The sequence below is a fragment of the Pelophylax lessonae genome (genome assembly GCF_965119305.1).
Source record: "Pelophylax lessonae genome assembly, chromosome: 2".
Classification (NCBI taxonomy): Eukaryota; Metazoa; Chordata; class Amphibia; order Anura; family Ranidae; genus Pelophylax; species Pelophylax lessonae.
In genome coordinates this window covers 581239921-581264093 of record NC_138769.1, presented here as the reverse complement: position 1 = coordinate 581264093, position 24173 = coordinate 581239921, and the positions used below count along the sequence as shown (strand labels likewise).

Genomic DNA, 24173 nt, shown 5'->3' with positions numbered 1-24173 from the left:
AAAGGCGGTGGTTTACTACCGCATTTATTTAAGACTAAAAAAATTGTACAGTCATACATTTCCCTCAGGTTCCTGTCATCCCATTGACTGATAACTGCTTGACTGTAGTGGCTTCTCTGAAACTGGTGGAAATAGTTCTCTCTTCGGGTGGGAGTATTTAGCCTGCTAACCTTTAAGCCAAAATCCTGGAATAAAAAAAATATACCCCTTTTCTGTAAATGTGAACCCCCCACCCCTTCCTTACGTGATCAAGTACTGCCCTTACACGCATATACATGCGAATATCCTCTTGACCGGCTTTGCTTAAAGTTGCAAAATTTAGCAGTAGGTTGGGCTCTGTTTTTTTTCAGTAAAAGGTACAGCCAAATCCAGCATATAGTAATGCAAAAATCAGAAAACTCTACCAGTTTTAGCCGAGTGGAAGAATCCTATAAAGTAATGTGCGCTAACTCCAGCCAATTAAAGTTCATCTTTCATTGGTCAGACTACCCAAAAATGAAATTTGATTGGTTGCTACAAGTTTACTCATCATCACTGTTCTGTGAAATATCTTCTTGAACAGACCCATATGCATTCATTAGGTATAAATTCATCGTTAAAACGTGTCCTAAAACCTCTTCTCTAAAAACATCTTCCTTTCCAAATTCCCGGGGAACCCTTCCTATGTGCAGCAAAGCATTAAAGGTGAACTCCAAGGCAACAGGTAAATACACTGTTGAGATACATGAATGTAAACGGTCTTACCCAACAAAATATTTTTAATTCTGTTCTAACTTCTTCTCAGACAGCACAGCTGAGTTGGTGACCAAACTTTGCTCCACCTCACTTATACAATCCAGCTGGATCACCAGCCTGTTGATTGGCCAAAGAAGCAGCACAATGATGATGTCATCCCTATGCTCTACCCCCTTACCCCCCTCCCCGTATGCATATTTGGGTAGGGAGACTAATAGCACCGTGCAATGCTATAGAGGCTGGCTGAAAATCTCCTCATATTGCCCCCCTCCCTTTGCTAGTCTGATTTGTACTTACAAGGATTCACAGTTAGATGAAGGTACTTCTAGAAGTTAAATGTATTCTACAATTAATAATTTTTATCGGTGACTACACAACTGTAATAAATGGCGTTTGCCTGTATCTGCTTAGAGTTCATCTTTAACGCTATGCCCTCGGTTTCACATTACTGGGCTTACTTTAATTTTCTGGAATGTAATAGAAGGAATTGTGTGTTTAAGAATGATTGAGTTTAGTTCTGATACCGGGTCACAATGTAGATGTTGATGTTATCCTCAGCATTTCTCCTAACAAGTTCCACGTTAAAATACTTGGGCAGGACATCCTGGAAGAAGTCCACAGTACCATGCTCAGCCCGCATTTTAGAAGAAAGGAATATGGTGGTGCTGGGACAACAGAGGTGCTGCAATGTTTGGAGAAGGTGGTCATAGGTCTCCTTCAGATACACAATATCTGCCCCAATGACAAAGTCATAGTCCTGTGGAAATTTGGTCTGGTCCAGTCCCCAAGACAATGCACACACGTTAAGTGAATGGCCATCGGGAATATTGGCGGATACGTTTTTCTCAATCTGTGAAAGAGTATGTGGAAGGTCGGTCAGGGTCACATTACCACCTGCAAGAATAAGAAACAATTATTTCCAGTAATTACCTTTGAACTTGGTCATTCTACATTGTCCCAATATTTAATACATAGTACATTTCTGGTTTAAAGTCAGCTTCACAGACGATTAATGTAGACCATAATCCAAGAGTCTGCCAGATGTCAGACTCTCTGTAGTAGGAGTTCTCACACAAAGGACCAGTTTGTGATCCTTCAGATTGTTAGGGGTGGTCTTTCAGATGGTGAGTGAGATAAAGAGTAAGCTCTATTATGGCTTTGCAAAATGTGGAGCTGCATACCCAGTTAGATATTTGTGGCTTACACACAGTTGTCCACAAAGCTTGCACTTTGCACTGACGCATATGTACAGGTTTGCCTAATTTGTATGCGATTATCCCACAGGAACATTCACTGGTACCTGTTCTAAACCTACAGTCACTGAGGAAATGCAGACTTAGAGGACCTCCTACAAAGAACACCCTAAGTGAAGATCACAGGAAAAAAAAAAAGCGATCCCTCTCCCCCTACGTGGCCCCTGAGGGATAGCAGTAGCACTGGAGCCACATTGGAGGAGAGGCAGAAGCACAGAAACCAAGGCGGATGCCGGCAGAGGAGCAGGACAGATTCAAGTGCGTGAGAATGAAGCAGTTAGAATATACTGATCTAAAAAGAAGGTGCAGCGCTAAAATAAACAAGCAAAGTCCATAATTGATGAACCATCCATATGAACGAATCACGAAAATAGTTGAATAGGATAGCCTTCACCAACACCCGATCACACAGCTCCTTACCAGAGAACGCAGACCCCCCACTACAGAGATCTATCTGGGCATGATGGTCATAGATACACAATATCCCAATGGAAACCAAGATGCAGGCTCATTTGGAAATTATCAGTATCCAGCCATATCCTAATTTCTCTCAAGAACCATAGGCAGCCCCATCAGCATTCACCAGGTATATGTGGAAAGATGATGAAAACCTCTCATAGTGTTAACAGTGCATGTATTTTATTTGAATTAAAAAGTAGCCACTCACATTGAATACTGGTGATCCCGGTGTGTTGATAAGTGTGGCGTTTGAATAGCAAGGTCTACATTCTCTGGTAAGGCGCTGTGTGATTGGGTGTTGGTGAAGGCTATCTTATTCAACTATTTTCAACTATGGTTGATCAATTATGGACTTCGCTTGTTTATTTTAGCGTTGCACCTTCTTTTTACATCCTATATTCTGTTGTTGATAGACAATACTGTGCTAGCTGCTATTTCTTCCATTCATTTATAATTCAGTTCTTTGCCAAGCGCAGCAATTACTACAACTATCAGAAGATACTGATAGTCTAGGTTGCTGACATAAAACCATGGAGAACTAGTTGTGGATATACTTGATGCCTGGTGATGATAAAGCTGGAGGCTGTGGAATTTAGCTTAGCTGTGTCAGTTTCTGTTTGTATACATACTCACTGGTGGAGTTTGCACCCTGGAGATGCTGCACTTTCCACTGACTGCTCTCTGACCTACTGTACGGTGCTTATACTCTGCTTTAATCTACTGCTAACCTGCCGATGACTTCTTGATTCATTTAAACTGTCACATCTATACTACCTGCTAAAAGGTGCATTATCAGCCTGCCTATAGATCTGCAAGTCAAGCTATGTGCACAAGTTACTAATTAGCTAAGGACTTTCCGTTTAATAGACACTGCTATAAGCTCTCTGCTTGCTGAATACATATCTTTTGGTAGCTTATAGATTTGTGATACATGTCAACATGAATAATAGAGGCATCTAGGTGGATTTGCTGGTGATGAGGGGCACTGTGTCTAGATTAATGCAGTCATACATATTAACTCGCTTTATAAATATTGATTTTGAGTCATATAGGACTTTGGGGCATATTCTCAGTGGCTCATGATGTGGTCTGGACTGATGGATGTGTTGTAGGACAACAATGTTTTTTAATTTCAATTGAATGGTTAAGGGTTTGACTACATTTTTGTGGGGTTGTTTGGTACTATTTAAACTTGATAATATAGACATTTTTATGTAGGGTAAATTGCTGCCCCTCTCATCCTTTCTCAGTTTTGACTTGTTTGGATTGATGCCACGTGGGGAGAGACAGATCGCTTTTTTACCCGGGATTATCTTTATACAAGCGATATTTGATCATATCCCCCACACCTACAATTTTGGCGAGTTGGCATCCATTTGTTTGGGAACTTAAATTCCCCTGAAATTTTAAATAGTTTGTTTTTTGGACCTCCTGGCCTACAGAACACTTGTCACATTTGAGTGACCTGTATACTTCATTGAAAATATTTAAATTAACCCATGCTAGGTATATACAACAAATTAAAGTGATATAATGTGCAGCTGCTGTTCAAGTGTAATAAAACTCAGAAATATGAACAACAACAGCAGCTCTTGCCCTAATATATAAAATATATAGCTATCATAAAACGTATACAATAAAGTGTGCATGTGCAGAAATATAGTACATACATATCAATAAAGTGCTAAAGTGTTCCAAAAAATTACTAATATAATAATAAGTGCTAGAAGTGCTCCAAAATGTCCACTAAAGCGTGTTAAAAAGTGCTTGAAGATATAAAAATGCTGGAGTGCTTCAAACAAATCAAACAGTGCGGGGTGTTTCACTTCCCTCCTGTGTCCCCACTCACCAGAAGTAATGGACCCTCAGCTATTTCAGTCTGGGGGTCAATAAGGCTTAAGACTGGTGAGATGAAACGCCAGTACACCTGCTTGATGCTGCCACACTGCTACTGTACACCGACTTGCAAAGGGTCTTTAGGGCTCAAATAAAATAGACAGATGAATTCTATTTTGGAAAGACACTGGTTTTCACCAGAATGCTGGATTGTGGGTGTTCCATACATGCTGGTAATTCTGTTCATTAATGTGCCTGCGATATTTTCTCAAGACAAATCGCTGACTGTCAGCACCTTTCCCCTCAGATACAACCTCGGGATTTCCCGCGGAGTATTCAACTGCTTACAACATAAATCCACCGATTGAAACTTCCAATAAACAATTACAAACAGACTAGCAAAACCAGAGTCAGGTTTCATAGCCTGCCACGGCATAATATATATATATATATATATATATATATATATATATATAATTTATTTATACACATATACACACACACACACACAGTTCAAAATGTTAAGTCCTGAGTTACTAGCCAGGTCTTAAGAGTTACTTACCACCAGCTGCCCCAGCCAACCCCGACCCTAGGCACGCCCTCGGAAATGTTCTCATGAAAAGACACTGTTAAATATTTTATGCAGAGTTAAGTTACAAAAATAAATATTACCAAAAACAACTTTAACAGTGCCTATCAGTGCCCACCCGTGCAGCCTATTACTGCATGGGATCACAGGGAGGAAATCACTACTGTAAAGGTTCATCTATAAAGTGTGTGTGTGTGTGTGTGTGTGTGTGTGTGTGTGTGTGTGTGTGTGTATCTCCCAGTGTTCGGCTGGAAACCATAGAGAAGGGAGAGGAGAGCCGGTGTGATCATACAGAGTGGGGATCTCCAGCTGTTACACAGCTTGGATTTGAAACACAGGCCTCTGTCAAACTAAGCCCAGCCTCCTGGACCATCACTTACTTAAATTTCCCAGTGTGCTGTCTATCATATATAGCAATTATCTCTTTACAGTACAAAAGCCGCAGATAATCACTGGTATGAAGGTGTGTGTGTGTGTAGATATACAGTACAGACCAAAAGTTTGGACACACCTTCTCATTCAAAGTGTTTTCTTTATTTTTCATGACTATGAAAATTGTAGAGTCACACTTCAAGAGGTAGTCACCTGAAATGGTTTTCTCTTCACAGGTGTGCCCTGCCAGGTTTAATAAGTGTGATTTATTGCCTTATAAATGGGGTTGGGACCATCAGTTGTGTTGTGCAGAAGTCAGGTGGATACACAGCTGATAGTCCTACTGAATAGACTGTTAGAATTTGTATTATGGCAAGAAAAAAGCAGCTAAGTACAGGAAAACGAGTGGCCATCATTACTTTAAGAAATTAAGGTCAGTCAGTCAGAAAAATTGGGAAAACTTTGAAAGTGTCCCCAAGTGCAGTCACAAAAACTATAAAGCGCTACAAAGAAACTGGCTCACATGCGGACCGCCCCAGGAAAGGAAGACCAAGAGTCACCTCTGCTGTGGAGGATAAGTTCATCCGAGTCACCAGCCTCAGAAATCGCAGGTTAACAGCAGCTCAGATTAGAGACCAGGTCAATGGCACATGGAGTTCTAGCAGCAGACACATCTCTAGAACAACTGTTAAGAGGAGACTGTGTGAATCAGGCCTTCATGGTAGAATATCTGCTAGGAAACCACTGCTAAAGAAAGGCAACAAGCAGAAGAGACTTGTTTGGGCTAAAGAACACAAGGAATGGACATTAGACCAGTGGAAATCTGTGCTTTGGTCTGATGAGTCCAAATTTGAGATCTTTGGTTCCAACCACCGTGTCTTTGTGTGACGCAGAAAAGGTGAACGAATGGACTCTACATGCCTTGTTCCCACCGTGAAGCATGGAGGAGGTGTGGGGGTGCTTTGCTGGTGACACTGTTGGGGATTTATTCAAAATTGAAGGCATACTGAACCAGCATGGCTACCACAGCATCTTGCAGCGGCATGCTATTCCATCCAGTTTGCATTTAGTTGGACCCTCATTTATTTTTCAACAGGACAATGACCCCAAACACACCTCCAGGCTGTGTAAGGGCTATTTGACCAAGAAGGAAAGTGATGAGGTGCTGCCCCAGATGACCTGGCCTTCACAGTCACCGGACCTGAACCCAATCGAAATGGTTTGGGGTGAGCTGGACCACAGAGTGAAGGCAAAAGGGCCAACAAGTGCTAAGCATCTCTGGGAACTCAGTTGTTTCACACTTTTTTGTTATGTATATAATTCCACGTGTTAATTCATAGTTTTGATGCCTTCAGTGTGAATCTACAATTTTCATAGTCATGAAAATAAAGAAAACTCTTTGAATGAGAACATATACATATATATAACAATTAACCTTCATAGCAGTGATTATCTGCGGCTTTTGTACTGTAAAGAGATAATTGCTGTTTTTTTAACCTCATAATGACAGGTGCGAAACATGCTGCTGCTACCAAGTGTCTTAAGTGGGGTAAACACTATAAGAAAATTTGGGTGAATTGATTATTCGGTTTTCCCTGTCATTTCACAGCAAATCGGAACCAATGAAGGAAAAATCTGTACGAAAATACTTGCACGACAAAAGGCTTTTTTTTTTTTTTTGGTCATGCGCAGTCTTTCGTTTCTGATATTTCTTGTAGGAAAATAAAATGGTACACTTTAAAAAAGGAAAATCCTTCCTTCTTTTCCCGTATGAGAAAACTTTTTGGAGCCTGTCCCTTTGGAAATTTTGGTTCAGAAGATCAGAATCGGCTGTAGAAAGTGGTGTACACACTATAAGAAAATCGTACAAAAGTTCCTCGGACAAAAATGTTCCCCCGATTTTATTATAATGTATAAGAGCCTTTAGTGACAAAAATAGCTAAATAGGGTTCTAGGCGCTAAACTGTAGCATTATCATATAATTGTATATCCGCAGCCAGGAGCATGAGTATTTCAGGCAGCCTCACCACTGGTGACCACTGGGGTGGTAAGACAGGCGATTGCAAACACAATAAAGACACTCCAGACTGGGCACCTATGTTTGAAATTAACCACTTCCATACGGTGCCTTTTCTGGCACTTTTTGTTTACATGCAATACATTTTTTTTTCTTTTTTATAGAAAATTTACACAACCCCCAAACATTATATATAATGAATAAAATATAGAGAATAAATTGGTGGGTATTGCAATTTTTTCTGTCACATGGTATTTGCACAGCAGTTTTTAAACAAAATTTTATGGGAAAAAAACTTTTTTGAATTATGTAAAAAAAAAAAAAACACAATACATAACCATTTCTTGTGTAAAATATAAAAAACAATCTTATGCCGAGTAAATACATACCAAACACGTCACGTTTTACCACTTACCAGCCACCGACGTATTCGTTCAGTGCTGAAATTTCAGTGATTAGACCAGCACCACCCCGATACCGTTTTTTTAGAGCCAGTGGTCTACTCTCTTGTAAAAGCAATCCCAGTTGTCTAACTAGCCGCTGAATTGCTTTTACAAAAAGCAGGAGGGGACACCGCCCCCCCTCCTGCTGCAGCTTGCTCTGGCTCTCCCGTCCCACTGGGAGACCAGAGTAACCAGCTGTTGCATCTGTCGGCTGGCAGTATAGTCAAACAAAGCCAGAATCGGCTTTGATCGGCTCCCTGCTATAGTAATCCGCGAGCGATGACATGACATCACTTCCAGTTTACCTGGATGTCAATAGCGCCATTTTAAAAAAAATTTAAATCAGTCAAAAACACTGATTTTTGGCGTTATGAGGAAGGATTTGGAAACTTATAGACCCCAGATCTCTCCATAAAGAGTACCTGTCACATGCCTATTGCTGTCCAAAGGATGTTTATATTCCTTGTGACAGCAATAAAAAAAGTTTTTAAAGCAACAGTTACATTTTGATCTCCGAGTCCGATGACATGTACCAGATCCAACTTCTAATAGTGTACACATCTCTTCTGTCTGTTATTCGCAGATTGGATTAGATATTTTGTTCCCTAACCATATAGCTGGTTATTTAGATTTACCACTACATATAATTACTCAACACTAAATTGTCTTGTTTTAAACTTTACATATTACCTAAATTTTACACTGCAATTTTTTTTAGGTTTTTATCTGATGGATCGACACAAATCACCCAACTAATCGATTATGAAAATAATCATTTGTTGCAGGCTTAATGGCAATCAGCTTTTATCTTAAGCTTGTTCAGTAAAAGTGGTTGTTAAGCCACTTCATAAACTACACACAATCTCCTCTGTTATAAAGCCTCCTATGCTGCAGTGTATGTCCTTTGTAAAAAAGATTCTATTTCTACCTTATTTCACAAAGCAGATCAGCGGGTCACGTAACTCCAAGGCTTCCTCTCTCGATCTGACAGCTAGAGCGGGAGGGGCCAAGATTCCCCCGCTGACGTCAGTTGGGAGGAGAGAACCAAAACATCAGCCGGGAGGAGGGGAGCCTCAAGGAGTTATGTGACCGCCGATCTGCGCTGTGAAATCAGATAGAAATAGGCATCTTTTTTTACAAAGGACATATAAAGCCTCTTATGCTGCAGTGTAACAGAGGAGATTGTGTGTGAGGTCTAAAGGTATTTCAGCAGCAGGAAGGGGGGGGGGGGGATTGGTAAGAGCTGACAGGCAGGGAGGGGAGGGGAGGGGGACAGAGGAGAGCAGAGAGCAGGGCCCTGGATGACAGGGGTACGTACACTGACCATGGTGTCAAGGCTCAGCAGCCATGATACACTGTGGTCAGTGTAGAGAGGGGAGGGCAGGATCAGCCAGGTTTTTTAGGTGATAAAGGGGACCAAATGACACAGCATAAGCACTGTGCTGTATAACATACTTTAAAGGAGCAGGATCCATTTTTTTTTTTAGGATAACAAATGCTTTAAGCTTTGAAAATAAAAAGACAGAAGCCAATTGGTTGCCATGCACAGCTGCTCCAGATACTGCCTGCTCCAGTTTTGATTTATTCCCCTCAATGCAGCCTTTTGCCAACATTGCAAGGTCTGAAGGATTCTATAATCCTGATCAGATTACTTTTATTTTATTGTAATGCTGCACTAAAGGAGACTATGTGCATTTTCTATGAACACTGCAATTGAACTGTGTCCTCCACTATTTGCTGTGGTTCCCTTGACCCGTACATTACTAAAGGACTCAGCAGTGGAACCACAGACACTCCCAGAAAGTTTCAATGCTGAAGGGACTGCAGAAGCTGCAGGGCTGAAAGAAAACACGGGCCGCTGAAGAGGCAAACAACTTTTCCCTTGAATTTTTGTCAGTTTTGAAAACATTTGTGTTTTCTCCAAAACGACCCTGTCAGGTTCTTGGAAAAAAAAAAAAAAAGCAAATGTTGCTTCCCTCATGGCAATAGTATGGGCATTTTGCAAACCGTGTGTAAAAAAACACCCCAAAAATCCCAACCAGTGCTTGTATAATTGGCTCATTCCCAGAGGTTTGCATTTAGCTTTAAGGCAACATCCCAGGCCTCCCCAGCACAGTCCTTAGATTTACTATGAGCCTTACATCAATTCAGTAAAACGGAAGATGCATTTAGAGAAGTTCTGAGGATGCAATGGATGCCTATTAACACTGTGCTCGATCTTACCATGCTGACCTTGCCACTTAAAAGAGATCCTGTCACTTTGCCCATTTAGGGTACAGCAACAGTTCCTCAAAATCCCACTATCTGATCTAGTTTTATTCAGGGCCAGATCTAAGGGGGTGCTGGGGTGGGCTACACCACACCCGAGCCCCCCCCCCCCCGGACACTGCCTGCCCGCTAAATCATACTTTAGACAGCTGCACTTTCCCTGTCATTGCAGTTTTACGGTGTCTTGTCCAGCTAAGACAATCATCAGGTGGCCCAGCAGGGCGGTGGGGGCTGCCTGTACCTGTCCCCTAATAAGTTTAGATGGTCCCTTTGTGGATCTTCACTAGCTCTTGAAACAGCCAGTGTTGGTGGGCAGGACCGGAGGTGTGGCTGCCTCCTCCACAGACTACTTTACTTAGGCTGATCTCACAGCTGAAGTAGAGGAAAGGGGAGAAGTGGACACAGCAGCCCGGGAGTCTTCATCACCAGCTATGCTGTAAGTGACTAAAGCACACTGTCACTACATACAGCCTGCCACTGCCACTATACTGCCCTAACCTGCCACTATGCTGTGTTTTTAAAGTATGGCATTAAGGTAATAATATGCTGCTTGTGAAACCATGCCTGCTTTAAAATTAACCTCTTGCCAACCAGTCGCCGTAGTTCGGCTCCATTACGTGAAACAACGTACCTGTGCGTTGATTCATGCAGCAGATAGTGGGGGCGCTCACGCCACCAAAGGAGCGCATACGCGCCAATTGGCCAGAGGGGGAGCCAATCAGCGGGTCAGACGAACGCGATGTTCGCCGGCCACCCACGATCGCTCCCCATGGAGACAGAACAGCGGTCTGCCAATGCAAACAAGGCAGACCGCTGTTCTGTCAGCGATGAACACAGGGATCCTGTGTTCCTCCTATTTAGGAACACAGGTCTCTGTGTTCATCCAATGAGTCGATCCCCAAAACAGTTAGAAAGAATTCCCTAGGGACACACCTAACCCTTTAAATCGTGTTAACTCCTTCCTTTCCAGTGTCATTAGTACAGCAACAGTGCATATTTTTAGCACCAATTACTGTATTAGTGTCACTGGTCCTCTAAAAAGTGTCAGTTAGGTGTCTGATCCGTCTGCCCTAATGTCGCAGTCCGGCTAAAAAAAAAAAAAATTGGTGATCGCCGCCATTACTAGTAAAAAGAAAATAATTAAAAATGACATAAATCTATCCCTTTGTTTGTAGACGCGATAACTTTTGTGCAAACCAATCAATATACACTTCTTGGGATTTTTTTAAACAAAAACATGTAAAATACATATTGGCCAAAATTTATGAAAAAAATTTGATTTATTAATTTTATTGCAAATGTTTTATAGCAGAAAGTAAAACATATATTTTCAGAATTGTGGCTCTTTTTTTGTTTATATCGCAAAAAATAAAAACCGCAGAGGTGATCAAATACCACCACAAGAAAGCTATTTGTGGGGAAAAAAGGACATCAATTTTGTACAGAGTCGCATGACCGCGCAATTTTCAGTTAGAGTAACGCAGTGCCGTATTCCAAAATATGGCCTGGTCATTAAGGGGGTAAAACCTTTCAGTCCTTAAGTGGTTAATGCCCCATCCCTAAATAAAGTATATTCTCTGTATACAATTGTTTTCTGGATGCACAGCAAAAAAAATGACCCTAGAAAAGTTTTTAAAATGTTGGCAACTGTGCTGAACTCCTTGTCCCATTCCTGCACTGCACACAGCCTGGGCACAAGCAGAAGAGCTTTTACCCACACAACACATAGCTGGGATCAGAGTTCCTTACACACAGCCACAAACTGCACTGTGTGTAGCTGGCTGCCATGTCTAACCTGTGAAATTCCCTGGTTGGAATGGCAGCACAGCTGCAGTAGCCAGCTACACACTGTGCAGATCGTGGCTAAGTGTAAAGGCCCGTACACACGTACCGATCGTCGTCATACAAACGTCGGCGGACGAAAGATCTGCCGATTGTACGCTTGTTAGTATGGTGCCTCCGACAGCTGTCTGCGCACATTCTGCGGACAAGAGTCTTTCTTGCAAACATGAAAATTTTTGTATGCCGACACCAGAACGGACGATTGTTCGCCAGTCAGTACAGAAATCAGCCGACAGACCGCAGATTTGCAAGACTGGGCATGCTCAGAAAAGAAAAAACACAGGGAAAGTTAACCATTACATGACATCACTTCTGCAGTCAGCTGAAGTCGGCGGACAAAATTCTTGTGCTGTCTTTGCACTTTTCAACAGACATCGACATCCCGGGGAGAAAAGACGAACGTTTGTATGACGACGATCGGTACGTGTGTACGGGGCTTAAGGGAATCCAATCTCAGGTATGTGTAGTGGGTGGGGAGTAGATCTGCTGCCTGTACCCAGGCTGTGTGCAGTGTGGGGGGATTGCCCTGCCAGCAGTGAGCCCTGTCCACTGCCAAGTGCTCTGCCAACAGTGACCCCTGTTCTCTACCCTGCTGACTCCTGTCCTCAGCTCTGCTGATCACTGTACTTTGCCCTGCGTACCCCTGTACACTGCCCTACAAATTGTTGAGCCTATCCTCTGCCCCTGACATTTTTAACAGCACCCCCATATTAGACAAGCTAGACCTGGCCCTGGTTCTATTTACCTTTATAGTGCTCCCTTCTGCTTCTTTTTTTTTTTGTCACAACCAGCTTCTGGGTATGGGGGAAATTGTGACTTTCTTCCACAATGCAGTTCTCAAGTCAAGTGGGCAATTGCTAGGCCTGAGCACTGTCACAAATTCCTGTGAGCTCCAACACTAGCTGATATCTAGGGGTCCATTTATAAAAAATAAAAAATTGTTGGGCAAATGTCACATGCATTTGCCCAACCATCACAAATTCTGACTGTACTTTGCTTAATATTTTGATTTCCTATGAGCATCAGTTCCATGGGCTCCACCCACAGCTCTACGTACAGGCTATGTGCAGCACAGTGATTATGTCACCCCTACATTTACAAGGTAATAAATGGATTTGCAAACACATCTGGTGCACACAGAGTGGATTGATGTCCCTTTGTGGCTATTGAGGAATACATTTATATGAAGGTTTTTTTGCCCAGAGTTCAGCTTTAAATTTTACCCAAAGAAATGTTTTAAGTTTATTCTGGGTATCTATGTACCAATGGAGAAAATGATTAGGTAGAATTTAACCTGCCTGCATTTAGTGATAAAGATACGAAGATCACATCAACAACTTGTTTACTTTCATACAGTAACTTTAAATCAATTAACACAGACAGGCCTGCTAAAAGCTTCAGTACTGTCTGCCAGATGTCTGACCTGACACAACCTCTCCATTTAGAAAATCATTGCTGATTGAAAACACAACAGCTCTGCCCAGTAGCCTCTTGGAGGCAGCAAACAGCTCTTGATATCAGACCCCAATCATTAACAGGGAATGGATTTACAATATCGCATGTTTCTACCACCAAAGCACTCACAAAAAAAAAACATTTTTTAATTTGAAGTAACCATATGTGGGTGTAATATGTATATACGCTGTTCTAAACAACTGAATTTTCACTACTTCTCTGTTCATGCGAGGAGCCACACAACACTTTGAAGAACATTCCCTGCATTCCCTGCACCAGATTTAAAATGTTAATGGGCCCCATTACTCGCACCAAACAAAAAGAGTTCTGTTTAAGCTTTTAAAGACTGCAACTAAGGAAACAAAAACTGAAAAGACAAATGTACCTTTAGCTAAGTGCCTCTTTCATTTCTTGTCCGCCCACCAGTAGGATCTAGAGAAAAAAATACTATAGCACTCAGACTTCTTATGTCTGAACTTGTTGTACTGTGCTTATGCGGCTATGCTGCAGAAAGCAGTTCTTGATGCACTGAGGTATGTAGACGTCAGATCATTTCTATTTGCAGCAGAGTTTAAAGTGATTGTAAACCTTAAAATTTTGTTTTTAAAAACAAAAACTTGTCATTCTTATTCTGTGCAATGGTTTTGCACAGAGCAGCCCCAATCCTCCTTTACTGGGGTCTTCTGTCAGCACTCCTGGCTCAACATGCATTCCAAGTATCCTACTTGCTGGGGGAGTACTTGTGTGGGTTCACTCCCAAGCCCTGCTGCCTGTTTCCATAGACACTGTCCCATCCCCTGCTCCCTTGTCATTGGATTTGATTGACAGCAGCAGGAGCCAATGGGTCCTGCTGTTTTTAATCTGCCCTGTGAGGAGGGAAGAGAGCTGCTCTTCTGTACAGAGCTGGATCAAGTTTGGGCTCAAGTATGGGGGAATCCTGGAAAATGAAGGCTTTTTACTTTAATAAAGAGAATGTATCAAGGTAAAAATCTTAAGTAGTGATTGAAGCAATCACCTTGCGATGTGCCTGTTGTACCTGCATTATACGGTTAATCCTCATGGATCCAATCATCGCAGTACACATATTGTGGTCTCTGTAACAGATTATGGCACACATAGGATGTCCTGTGATTGTCTTCTCCCTTCTATTACCTTAAAGTATAACTAAAGGCAAAATTGTTTTTTAGTTTTGGATAGAGTAAAAAGGGATTAGAACACCTGTCAGTTTTTTTATTGCTGTCTGTGCCCCTGTTAAAGAGATTGACCCTCTCTATTTGTCCTGTTTACCATTATTATTGAAAGTCAAAGTAAAAGACAATCCCAAATTTTAGGTTGTCCTCAGAAAAGTAATAGAGGGGAAATCTTCCAAGGAATACCCTTCATTTGCAGGGATTTCCTCTCACTTCCTATTTGGCTATGAGACAGGGAGTGAAGGGCAATCTCCTCAATAGGACAGAGATTGCAGAAAAAAAAAATGTGACAGGGGTTAGAACTCTCCCTTACTCTATCCAAAATGAAAAAAAAAAATACAAAGTTTTGCCTATAGTTCTACTTTAGCTACTGAAAGCATACTAATCTTTGGGGGACAAGGGCAAAAATAGTATTCAGCATATTACCCTTAATGCCTAATTTTGGACCTCTGTTATGTACGTGTGTATTGATCTTGCATTATTTTGCACTGAACCTCTGTATCCATCTTGTATCCAAATATCATTAATCACAAAAATTCTGGTAAAAGAAAGTTTATAAAAATCTATAATTCATAATAACCTTTACCAATATTCTTTTTCAGCATTAATTATTTAGGTCAATTCAGACAGTAACCACTAAGCAGTGCAAGGGTTTTATTGACACTGCATTTATCTTACTGACATACCTAGTAAAGATAGCAGGATCCCCACAATCCCAGTTCCAGCACCCAGCTCAATAATCTTCTTTCCTTTGAAGTTCAGTTTCTGCTCTTCAAAGTAAGCGCACAAATTCAGAGCCTGTAATGCAAAATCAGATCAAATTAATAAAATACCATTACTAATGACTAGAGATTAACCTCACCCAAGCACACAGGCCTAAACCATAGCATGTAAAACTATAGGACAGAATTCAGCATGCATCTAAAATGTATTTCAAGCCAGTTTGGACAGAGTGAATAAGTATTATCAATTCTGTCAATTTATTACTGTTGTGTCCCTACTTGGGAGGGTAAGGGCTCTTTCACACGGGCGGTCCGATCAGATCCGCCTGTCAGTTTTTTAGGCGGATCTGATCGGATCCTCCATGCAGCTCTATGGGGCAGCGGGTGTCAGCGGAGGTGACCTCCGCTGACACCCGCTGCCCTCCGCATCCGATCCTGTGCTGAAATCTGGACGGATGGAAACCCTATTTTTCCATCCGTTCAGTAATCGGAGCGGAGCGGATCTGATGAGAGCGGACAAGCGGTCCGCTCTCCTCCGATCCCCCATAGAGGGCAGCGGGTGCTGAGACACCTCCCTCTCCGCTCTGCAAGCGGAGACGGAGCTGTCATCCGCCCGGCTCAGCGGGGATCGCGGATCGATCCCCGCTGAGCAACACGGATCCGCCTGCGGAGGCGGACCATGTGAAAGAGCCCTAACCCTCTATATTTAGCCTGGTGACCATTGTCACCAGGACTTCAAGGTACCCTGTCAACACACAGTCACTTATACAATAAGGTTGCTGCAAACAAACAATAAGGTTAGCTCTGAAGAAAATCCATTACTGCTCCCTGGCTGTTGCAGTTGTGTACAAGCTGGTGGGTGACACAAAAAATCAACCTGCCCAAAAGGGGTGAATAGCTGCAGCAACAAGGGATCAGTGAAGTGGGGGCATTTTAAGACACAGATATCCAGGAAGGTGTGTGTAGACGGGTTTCTTTTACAGGGCTGGCCTTTTATAAGCGGCCCAGTGGTAACAGGCCCACTAAGTCCCAGAGACAATGGTCACCAGGATAAATAGAGAGGGCGACTTTCCTCAGCAGGTACAAAATGCCAATATAAAAACTGGACAGTTTTGAAAAAAAAAAGCAAAAAGAGCTTCAAAACAAAGCCCTCATTGACCTCAGCAGCTGCAGGTGCTCAGGATTAAATAATCCTCAAAGAGGAGGAGAGGAGCTTATGAGCATCTGCTGTCCATTTACATTAGAAACTTGGAAGGCTGCCTAGTCCTGGTTTCCAGAAAAAGTAAGCAGAGAGGAGCTGTCAATTCAGTGCTACTACTGTATTGTTGAAGAATAATTTTTCCACAGTGCCTGCAGCTATAGGTCAGTGATGACGTTTATTAAAGCAACTGTTAAAACAGCAACCGCATTACAAGATAAAATAACGTAGGAAGCTTTTGCTGAAAAGCCCAGGTTCAATCAGGAGAGCTGTCTTTAATTAGCACTACTGACGTTGTGCTGACATAAGAAAAGGTTCCAGTACTACTTCAAGGTGACTTCTATCTGACTTGTACCCATAGACTTATGGAAGTCGCCTCCAAGTCGGATCCTAAATATGAAATGTAGAAAAAGGTAGAGTTAGCCTTTAATCCCTAATAGTAGCACAATGCTGAAAATTAGGGTGGTTGCTACTACATACAACTGCATGTGATCACTAGTGAGAAATCACAGGCAGACTAGAAAAATTCACCTGTGCACTCAGCCTTATTTGCAAACACACATGCAGCTATCAGAGTCTAGAATTAGGCCCCTTCCTCCTGTCAAGTGCCCCCCACAGCAAACAGCTTTCTATGGGGGCTCCCGAGCCGAGGTGCAACTCCCTGTTTCTATTCAGACACAGTGTTACAGTTCAGCCCTGCCCCCTTTCTCCCCTGAATGGCTACTTACTTTGATTGACAGCCGTAGGAGTCAATGGCACTGTGCTGTGTCTCAGCCAATCAGAAGGGAGAGTCGCAGACGGCCGAGGGACTCGTGGACATCACTGGACAGAGATGGGGCTCAGGTAACTATTTGGGGGGCTGCTGCACACAGAAGGCTTTTTATCTTAATGCATAGAATGCATTAAGATAAAGAAAAAAACTCTCCTGCCTTTACGACTCCTTTAATTATTGTTTGTGTGACAAAAATAAATATTTTGCACATTTGTACAAAGACCCAAAAATCTATATTAAGTCTAGGTTGTAATACAATAAAACAGAAAAAAGGAGGGGGGTGAATACTTTCACAAGGCACTGCACACTGTTAAATATAAGTTTATGTTCCACCTGTTTTTAGGGTGGAACATACAGTATAACATGTTCCTGCAGGTCTCCCCCCGTGACAGTGTCTGGAGATCTTCTCCCCTCACCCTCTGTCACAATTTGAAAAGAGCGTGGCCACATCATTCATGCACAGAGTTCTGTGAATGAATAAACTACAAGTACCGACAGCATTCGCTGCTGATGGTTTGTAGTTCTCTATGAACTAGGAGGGCGCTGGTGAGCATCCTTGTTCATTAATTCTTCCTGGACTGAAGTAACTTCCTGCCTGTATTGAAGGTATGGGCAGACAGCTACACTGACAGTCTGTAAGAGCCTGGCATTGCACTAGTGATCTGCTGATCGTAGGCGCAATGCTTTACAGGCCCCCAAGAAAAAAAAATTGTAAAACCACAATTTTTTTAAACCTGCATAAAAAAGTACATTTATTATTTTTTTTTTAAAAAAGGTAAAAACGTACCCTTTAACTCCTATATGCGTACAGCGTTAATGCAGCCTATTGCTTGCTGGGATTAAAGAGGTTGTAAACTCATTAAATGTTTTGTTTTTTTTTTCAACCTGAAAGAGAAACACATAATGAGCTAGTATGCATTACATACTATCTCATTATGAAATACTTACCTTAGAACGAGCCCCCGCCGTGCCGCCCGCTTACCTGTATGACGGGCGACATGTTCAGTCGCCCGGGATCGCGGCATCTGGCCATCTGATTGGCCGGAGCCGCAGTGACGTCACTCCCGCGCACACACGTGGGAGCCAACGGTCACAGCACGGGGCTCTGAAAGAACGGCACCAGCGGCCGTTCCTTCAGAGCGCATGCGCCAGTGATGTCACTGGCTGCATGTAAGGTAAATATCTCCTAAACGGTGGATGTTTAGGAGATATTTACAGTACCTATAGGTAAGCCTTATCATAGGCTTACCTATAGGTAAAAGTTGCAGAGGAGGGTTTACTTCCTCTTTAAGGTAGCTCCTGTCACTAGTGTTCTTTGTTGCTAGGAAGCAGGCGGTTACTGCCATCTAGTGTCCTCTGTTGCTAAATGCAGGTGATTATTGCTGCCTAGTGTCCTCTGTTGCTAGAATGCAGGCAGATATTCCTACTATTGTCCTTGTTGCTAGGATGCAGGTGGTCATTTCTGCTTAGTGTCCTTTGTTGCCGTTCTATCACAGTTACATGATAGTTTAGGTTTCCAACGGTTTCGCAGATGATCACACCAGACAAGTGCGTATAGCAGCTCTGATGAGAGACTATCCTATTCTAGTTTTGGCTGTGGTATATACAGGAATAATTGGTAGTAATGACCAAACATAGCCCATGGAAAGTAGTATCACCTTGCTTCCTAGTGTCCTCTTTTACTAGGATGCAGGTGGCTATTCCCACTAGTGTCCTCTTTTGCTAGGATGCAGTTGGCTTTTGGTGCCAAGTGTCCCCTGTTGCTAGAATGCAAATTTCTATTTATAATAGTGTCCTCCGTTTCAAGCATGCAGGTGGCTCTCCTCACTAGTGTCCTCTTTTGCTAGGATGCAGGTGGCCATTTCCACCTACCTATGCTGCTAGGATGTATAGAAGGGCGCAGCGAGTGGGGTATAAAAGGGCATGGTATAGAAGGGTGCGCACACACACTGCACCCTGCTGTACCACACACACTACACCACACCCTTCTATACCTCAAACACTAACTGCACCCTTCTATACTTCACACACTGCATCCTTCCATATCCCCCCCACACACACACACTGCATCCTTCCATACCCCCCCCCCCCCACACACACTGCATCCTTCCATATCCCCCCCACACACACACTGCATCCTTCCATACCCCCCCCCACACACACACTGCATCCTTCCATATCCCCCCCACACACACACTGCATCCTTCCATACCCCCCCACACACACACACTGCATCCTTCCATATCCCCCCCCCACACACACTGCATCCTTCCATACCCCCCCACACACACTGCATCCTTCCATATCCCTCCCCACACACACACTGCATCCTTCCATATCCCTCCCCACACACACACTGCATCCTTCCATATCCCTCCCCACACACACACTGCATCCTTCCATATCCCCCCCACACACACACACTGCATCCTTCCATACCCCCCCCACACACACTGCATCCTTCCATATCCCCCCCCCACACACACACACTGCATCCTTCCATACCCCCCCCCCCCACACACACACACTGCATCCTTCCATATCCCCCCCCACACACACTGCATCCTTCCATACCCCCCCACACACACTGCATCCTTCCATATCCCTCCCCACACACACACTGCATCCTTCCATATCCCTCCCCACACACACACTGCATCCTTCCATATCCCTCCCCACACACACACTGCATCCTTCCATATCCCCCCCACACACACACTGCATCCTTCCATATCCCCCCACACACACACTGCATCCTTCCATATCCCCCCACACACACACTGCATCCTTCCATATCCCCCCCCCCCACACACACACACACACTGCATCCTTCCATTCCCCCCCACACACACACTGCATCCTTCCATATCCCCCCCACACACACTGCATCCTTCCATATCCCCCCCCACACACACACACACTGCATCCTTCCATACCCCCCCACACACACACTGCATCCTTCCATATCCCTCCCCACACACACACTGCATCCTTCCATATCCCCCCACACACACACACACACTGCATCCTTCCATATCCCGCCCCCCCACACACACACACTGCATCCTTCCATACCCCCCCCCCCCCACACACACACTGCATCCTTCCATATCCCCCCCCACACACACTGCATCCTTCCATATCCCCCCACGCACACTGCATCCTTCCATATCCCCCCACACACACACTGCATCCTTCCATACCCCCCCCACACACACTGCATCCTTCCATATCCCCCCCACACACACACTGCATCCTTCCATACCCCCCCACACACACTGCATCCTTCCATATCCCTCCCCACACACACACTGCATCCTTCCATATCCCTCCCCACACACACACTGCATCCTTCCATATCCCCCCCCCCCACACACACACACTGCATCCTTCCATACCCCCCCCCCCACACACACACACACACTGCATCCTTCCATACCCCCCCACACACACTGCATCCTTCCATATCCCCCCCACACACACACACTGCATCCTTCCATATCCCCCCCCCCCACACTGCATCCTTCCATATCCCCCCACACACACACACTGCATCCTTCCATACCCCCCCCCACACACACACACACACTGCATCCTTCCATATCCCCCCCACACTGCATCCTTCCATATCCCCCCCACACACACACTGCATCCTTCCATTCCCCCCCACACACACACTGCATCCTTCCATATCCCCCCCACACACACTGCATCCTTCCATATCCCCCCCCACACACACACACTGCATCCTTCCATACCCCCCCACACACACACTGCATCCTTCCATATCCCTCCCCACACACACACTGCATCCTTCCATATCCCCCCACACACACACACACACTGCATCCTTCCATATCCCGCCCCCCCACACACACACACTGCATCCTTCCATACCCCCCCCCCCCACACACACACTGCATCCTTCCATATCCCCCCCCACACACACTGCATCCTTCCATATCCCCCCACGCACACTGCATCCTTCCATATCCCCCCCACACACACACTGCATCCTTCCATACCCCCCCCACACACACTGCATCCTTCCATATCCCCCCCACACACACACTGCATCCTTCCATACCCCCCCACACACACTGCATCCTTCCATATCCCTCCCCACACACACACTGCATCCTTCCATATCCCTCCCCACACACACACTGCATCCTTCCATATCCCCCCCCCCCACACACACACACTGCATCCTTCCATACCCCCCCCCCACACACACTGCATCCTTCCATACCCCCCCACACACACTGCATCCTTCCATATCCCCCCCACACACACACACTGCATCCTTCCATATCCCCCCCCCCCCACACTGCATCCTTCCATATCCCCCCACACACACACACTGCATCCTTCCATACCCCCCCCACACACACACACACACTGCATCCTTCCATATCCCCCCCACACTGCATCCTTCCATATCCCCCCCACACACACACTGCATCCTTCCATATCCCCCCCCCCACACACACACACACACACTGCATCCTTCCATATCCCCCCCACACACACTGCATCCTTCCATATCCCCCCCACACACACTGCATCCTTCTTCACCCCCCCCCCTCACACACACACTGCATCCTTCTATACTACACACACACTGCACCCTTCTATACTACACACACACACACTGCACCCTTCTATATTACACACACACACTGCACCCTTCCATACTACACACACACACACACACACACTGCACCCTTCCATACTACACACACACACACTGCACCCTTCTATACTACACACACACACACTGCATCCTTCCATATCCCCCCCACACACACTGCATCCTTCCATATCCCCCCCACACACACTGCATCCTTCCATACCCCCCCCCCACACACACTGCATCCTTCCATATCCCCCCCCCCACACACACACACACACACTGCATCCTTCCATATCCCCCCCCACACACACACTGCATCCTTCCATATCCCCCCCCCACACACACACTGCATCCTTCCATCCCCCCCCCCCACACACACACTGCATCCTTCCATATCCCCCCCCCACACACACACTGCATCCTTCCATATCCCCCCCACACACACTGCATCCTTCCATATCCCCCCCACACACATACACTGCATCCTTCCATACCCCCCCCCACACACACACTGCATCCTTCCATATCCCCCCCCCCACACACTGCATCCTTCCATATCTCCCCCCCCCACACTGCATCCTTCCATATCCCCCCCACACACACACTGCATCCTTCCATATCCCCCCCACACACACACACTGCATCCTTCCATATCCCCCCCACACACACTGCATCCTTCCATATCCCCCCCACACACACTGCATCCTTCTTCACCCCCCCCCCTCACACACACACACACACACTGCATCCTTCTATACTACACACACACTGCACCCTTCTATACTACACACACACACTGCACCCTTCTATACTACACACACACACACTGCACCCTTCTATACTACACACACACACACACTGCACCCTTCTATACCACACACACTGCACCCTTCTATACTACACACTGCACCCTTCTATACCATACACACACACTGCACCCTTCTATACTACACACACTGCACCCTTCTATACCACACACACACTGCACCCTTCTATACTACACACACTGCACCCTTCTACACCACACACACACACTGCACCCTTCTACACCACACACACACTGCACCCTTCTACACCACACACACACTGCACCCTTCTACACCACACACACACACTGCACCCTTCTACACCACACACACACTGCACCCTTCTACACCACACACACACACACACTGCACCCTTCTACACCACACACACACACTGCACCCTTCTACACCACACACTGCACCCTTCTACACCACACACACACTGCACCCTTCTACACCACACACACACACTGCACCCTTCTACACCACACACACACACTGCACCCTTCTATACTACACACACACACTGCACCCTTCTACACCACACACTGCACCCTTCTACACCACACACACACACTGCACCCTTCTATACTACACACACACACTGCACCCTTCTACACCACACACTGCACCCTTCTATACCACACACACTGCACCCTTTTATATTACACACACACTGCACCCTTCTATACCACACACACTGCACCCTTCTATACCACACACACACTGCACCCTTTTATATTACACACACACTGCACCTGACAGACACACAGCTGTTCCTGCAGCAATCATCCCTCCCCGGTCAGTGCGCCTGCATCCCATTCATTACTATGGAAAGGCTGTCTTCCCTTATGATGCCTGATAATTCCTTAGCAATGAATAGGATTTTCTCCTCACAGAGGAGAGTGTGGTCCCATGTGGAGTGTACAGCGTTAGTAGGACAGGCTATGTGCACACACGAGGAAATAGTATCTCGCTGTACACATCTCCCAGCAATAATAATATCCCCTCCCCTTACTCACAGCTTCCCACACCGGAGCCGCCACCCCGAGGTTGGCCCCGTAATGCTGAGTGATGGACAGGCGCTGGCCGCAGAACGTATAGCAGCTCTCCTCCGTGTACGTGTCGGAGAAGAGAGAGGCCAGATCCCGCGGCAGCACATCCCTCAGGCCGCTCTCTTCCTCCATGTACATGGCCGATCTCACTCCATGCTGCTTCCTGTTTGGGACACGTCATAGAGCGGGCGGATAAAGCGCCACGTGTGAGGAACAAAGCTGAATAGTCTGTGTGCAGAGCTATGGAGGAGTCCATGTGGGCCTATTACTCACACACCAAGGAGACAATGTCCTGGACCCTCTACGGGGGGCCCCCTCTCCATGCTGAATGTCACCCCTCTATGCTGAATTATATCTCTTTCCTAAGCCCCGTTCACACCTATGCGCTTTTTAGTGCATGCGCTACAGTCCATTTAACCACTTTAAGACCGGAGGATTTGGCTGCTTAATAACCAGGCCCTACTTTGCAATTCGGCACTACGCGACTTTAACGGACAATTGCGCGGTCGTGCGACGATGTACCCA

At 45.1% G+C, this 24173-nt stretch overlaps 1 protein-coding gene across 1 annotated transcript in view; it reads right to left on the bottom strand.

Moving 5' to 3' along the window:
* Positions 1–23819, bottom strand: part of TSFM (Ts translation elongation factor, mitochondrial) — a 61295-nt gene extending 37476 nt beyond the window's left edge. The window contains exons 1-3 of the mRNA XM_082246425.1: positions 23616–23819; positions 15146–15257; positions 1250–1629 (exon numbers count right to left, since the gene is read on the bottom strand). Of these exons, the coding sequence (XP_082102551.1) occupies positions 1250–1629; positions 15146–15257; positions 23616–23786 (663 nt within the window). The 5' untranslated portion in view covers positions 23787–23819. The remainder of the gene's footprint in view (positions 1–1249; positions 1630–15145; positions 15258–23615) is intronic.
* Positions 23820–24173: the final 354 nt, after the last annotated feature.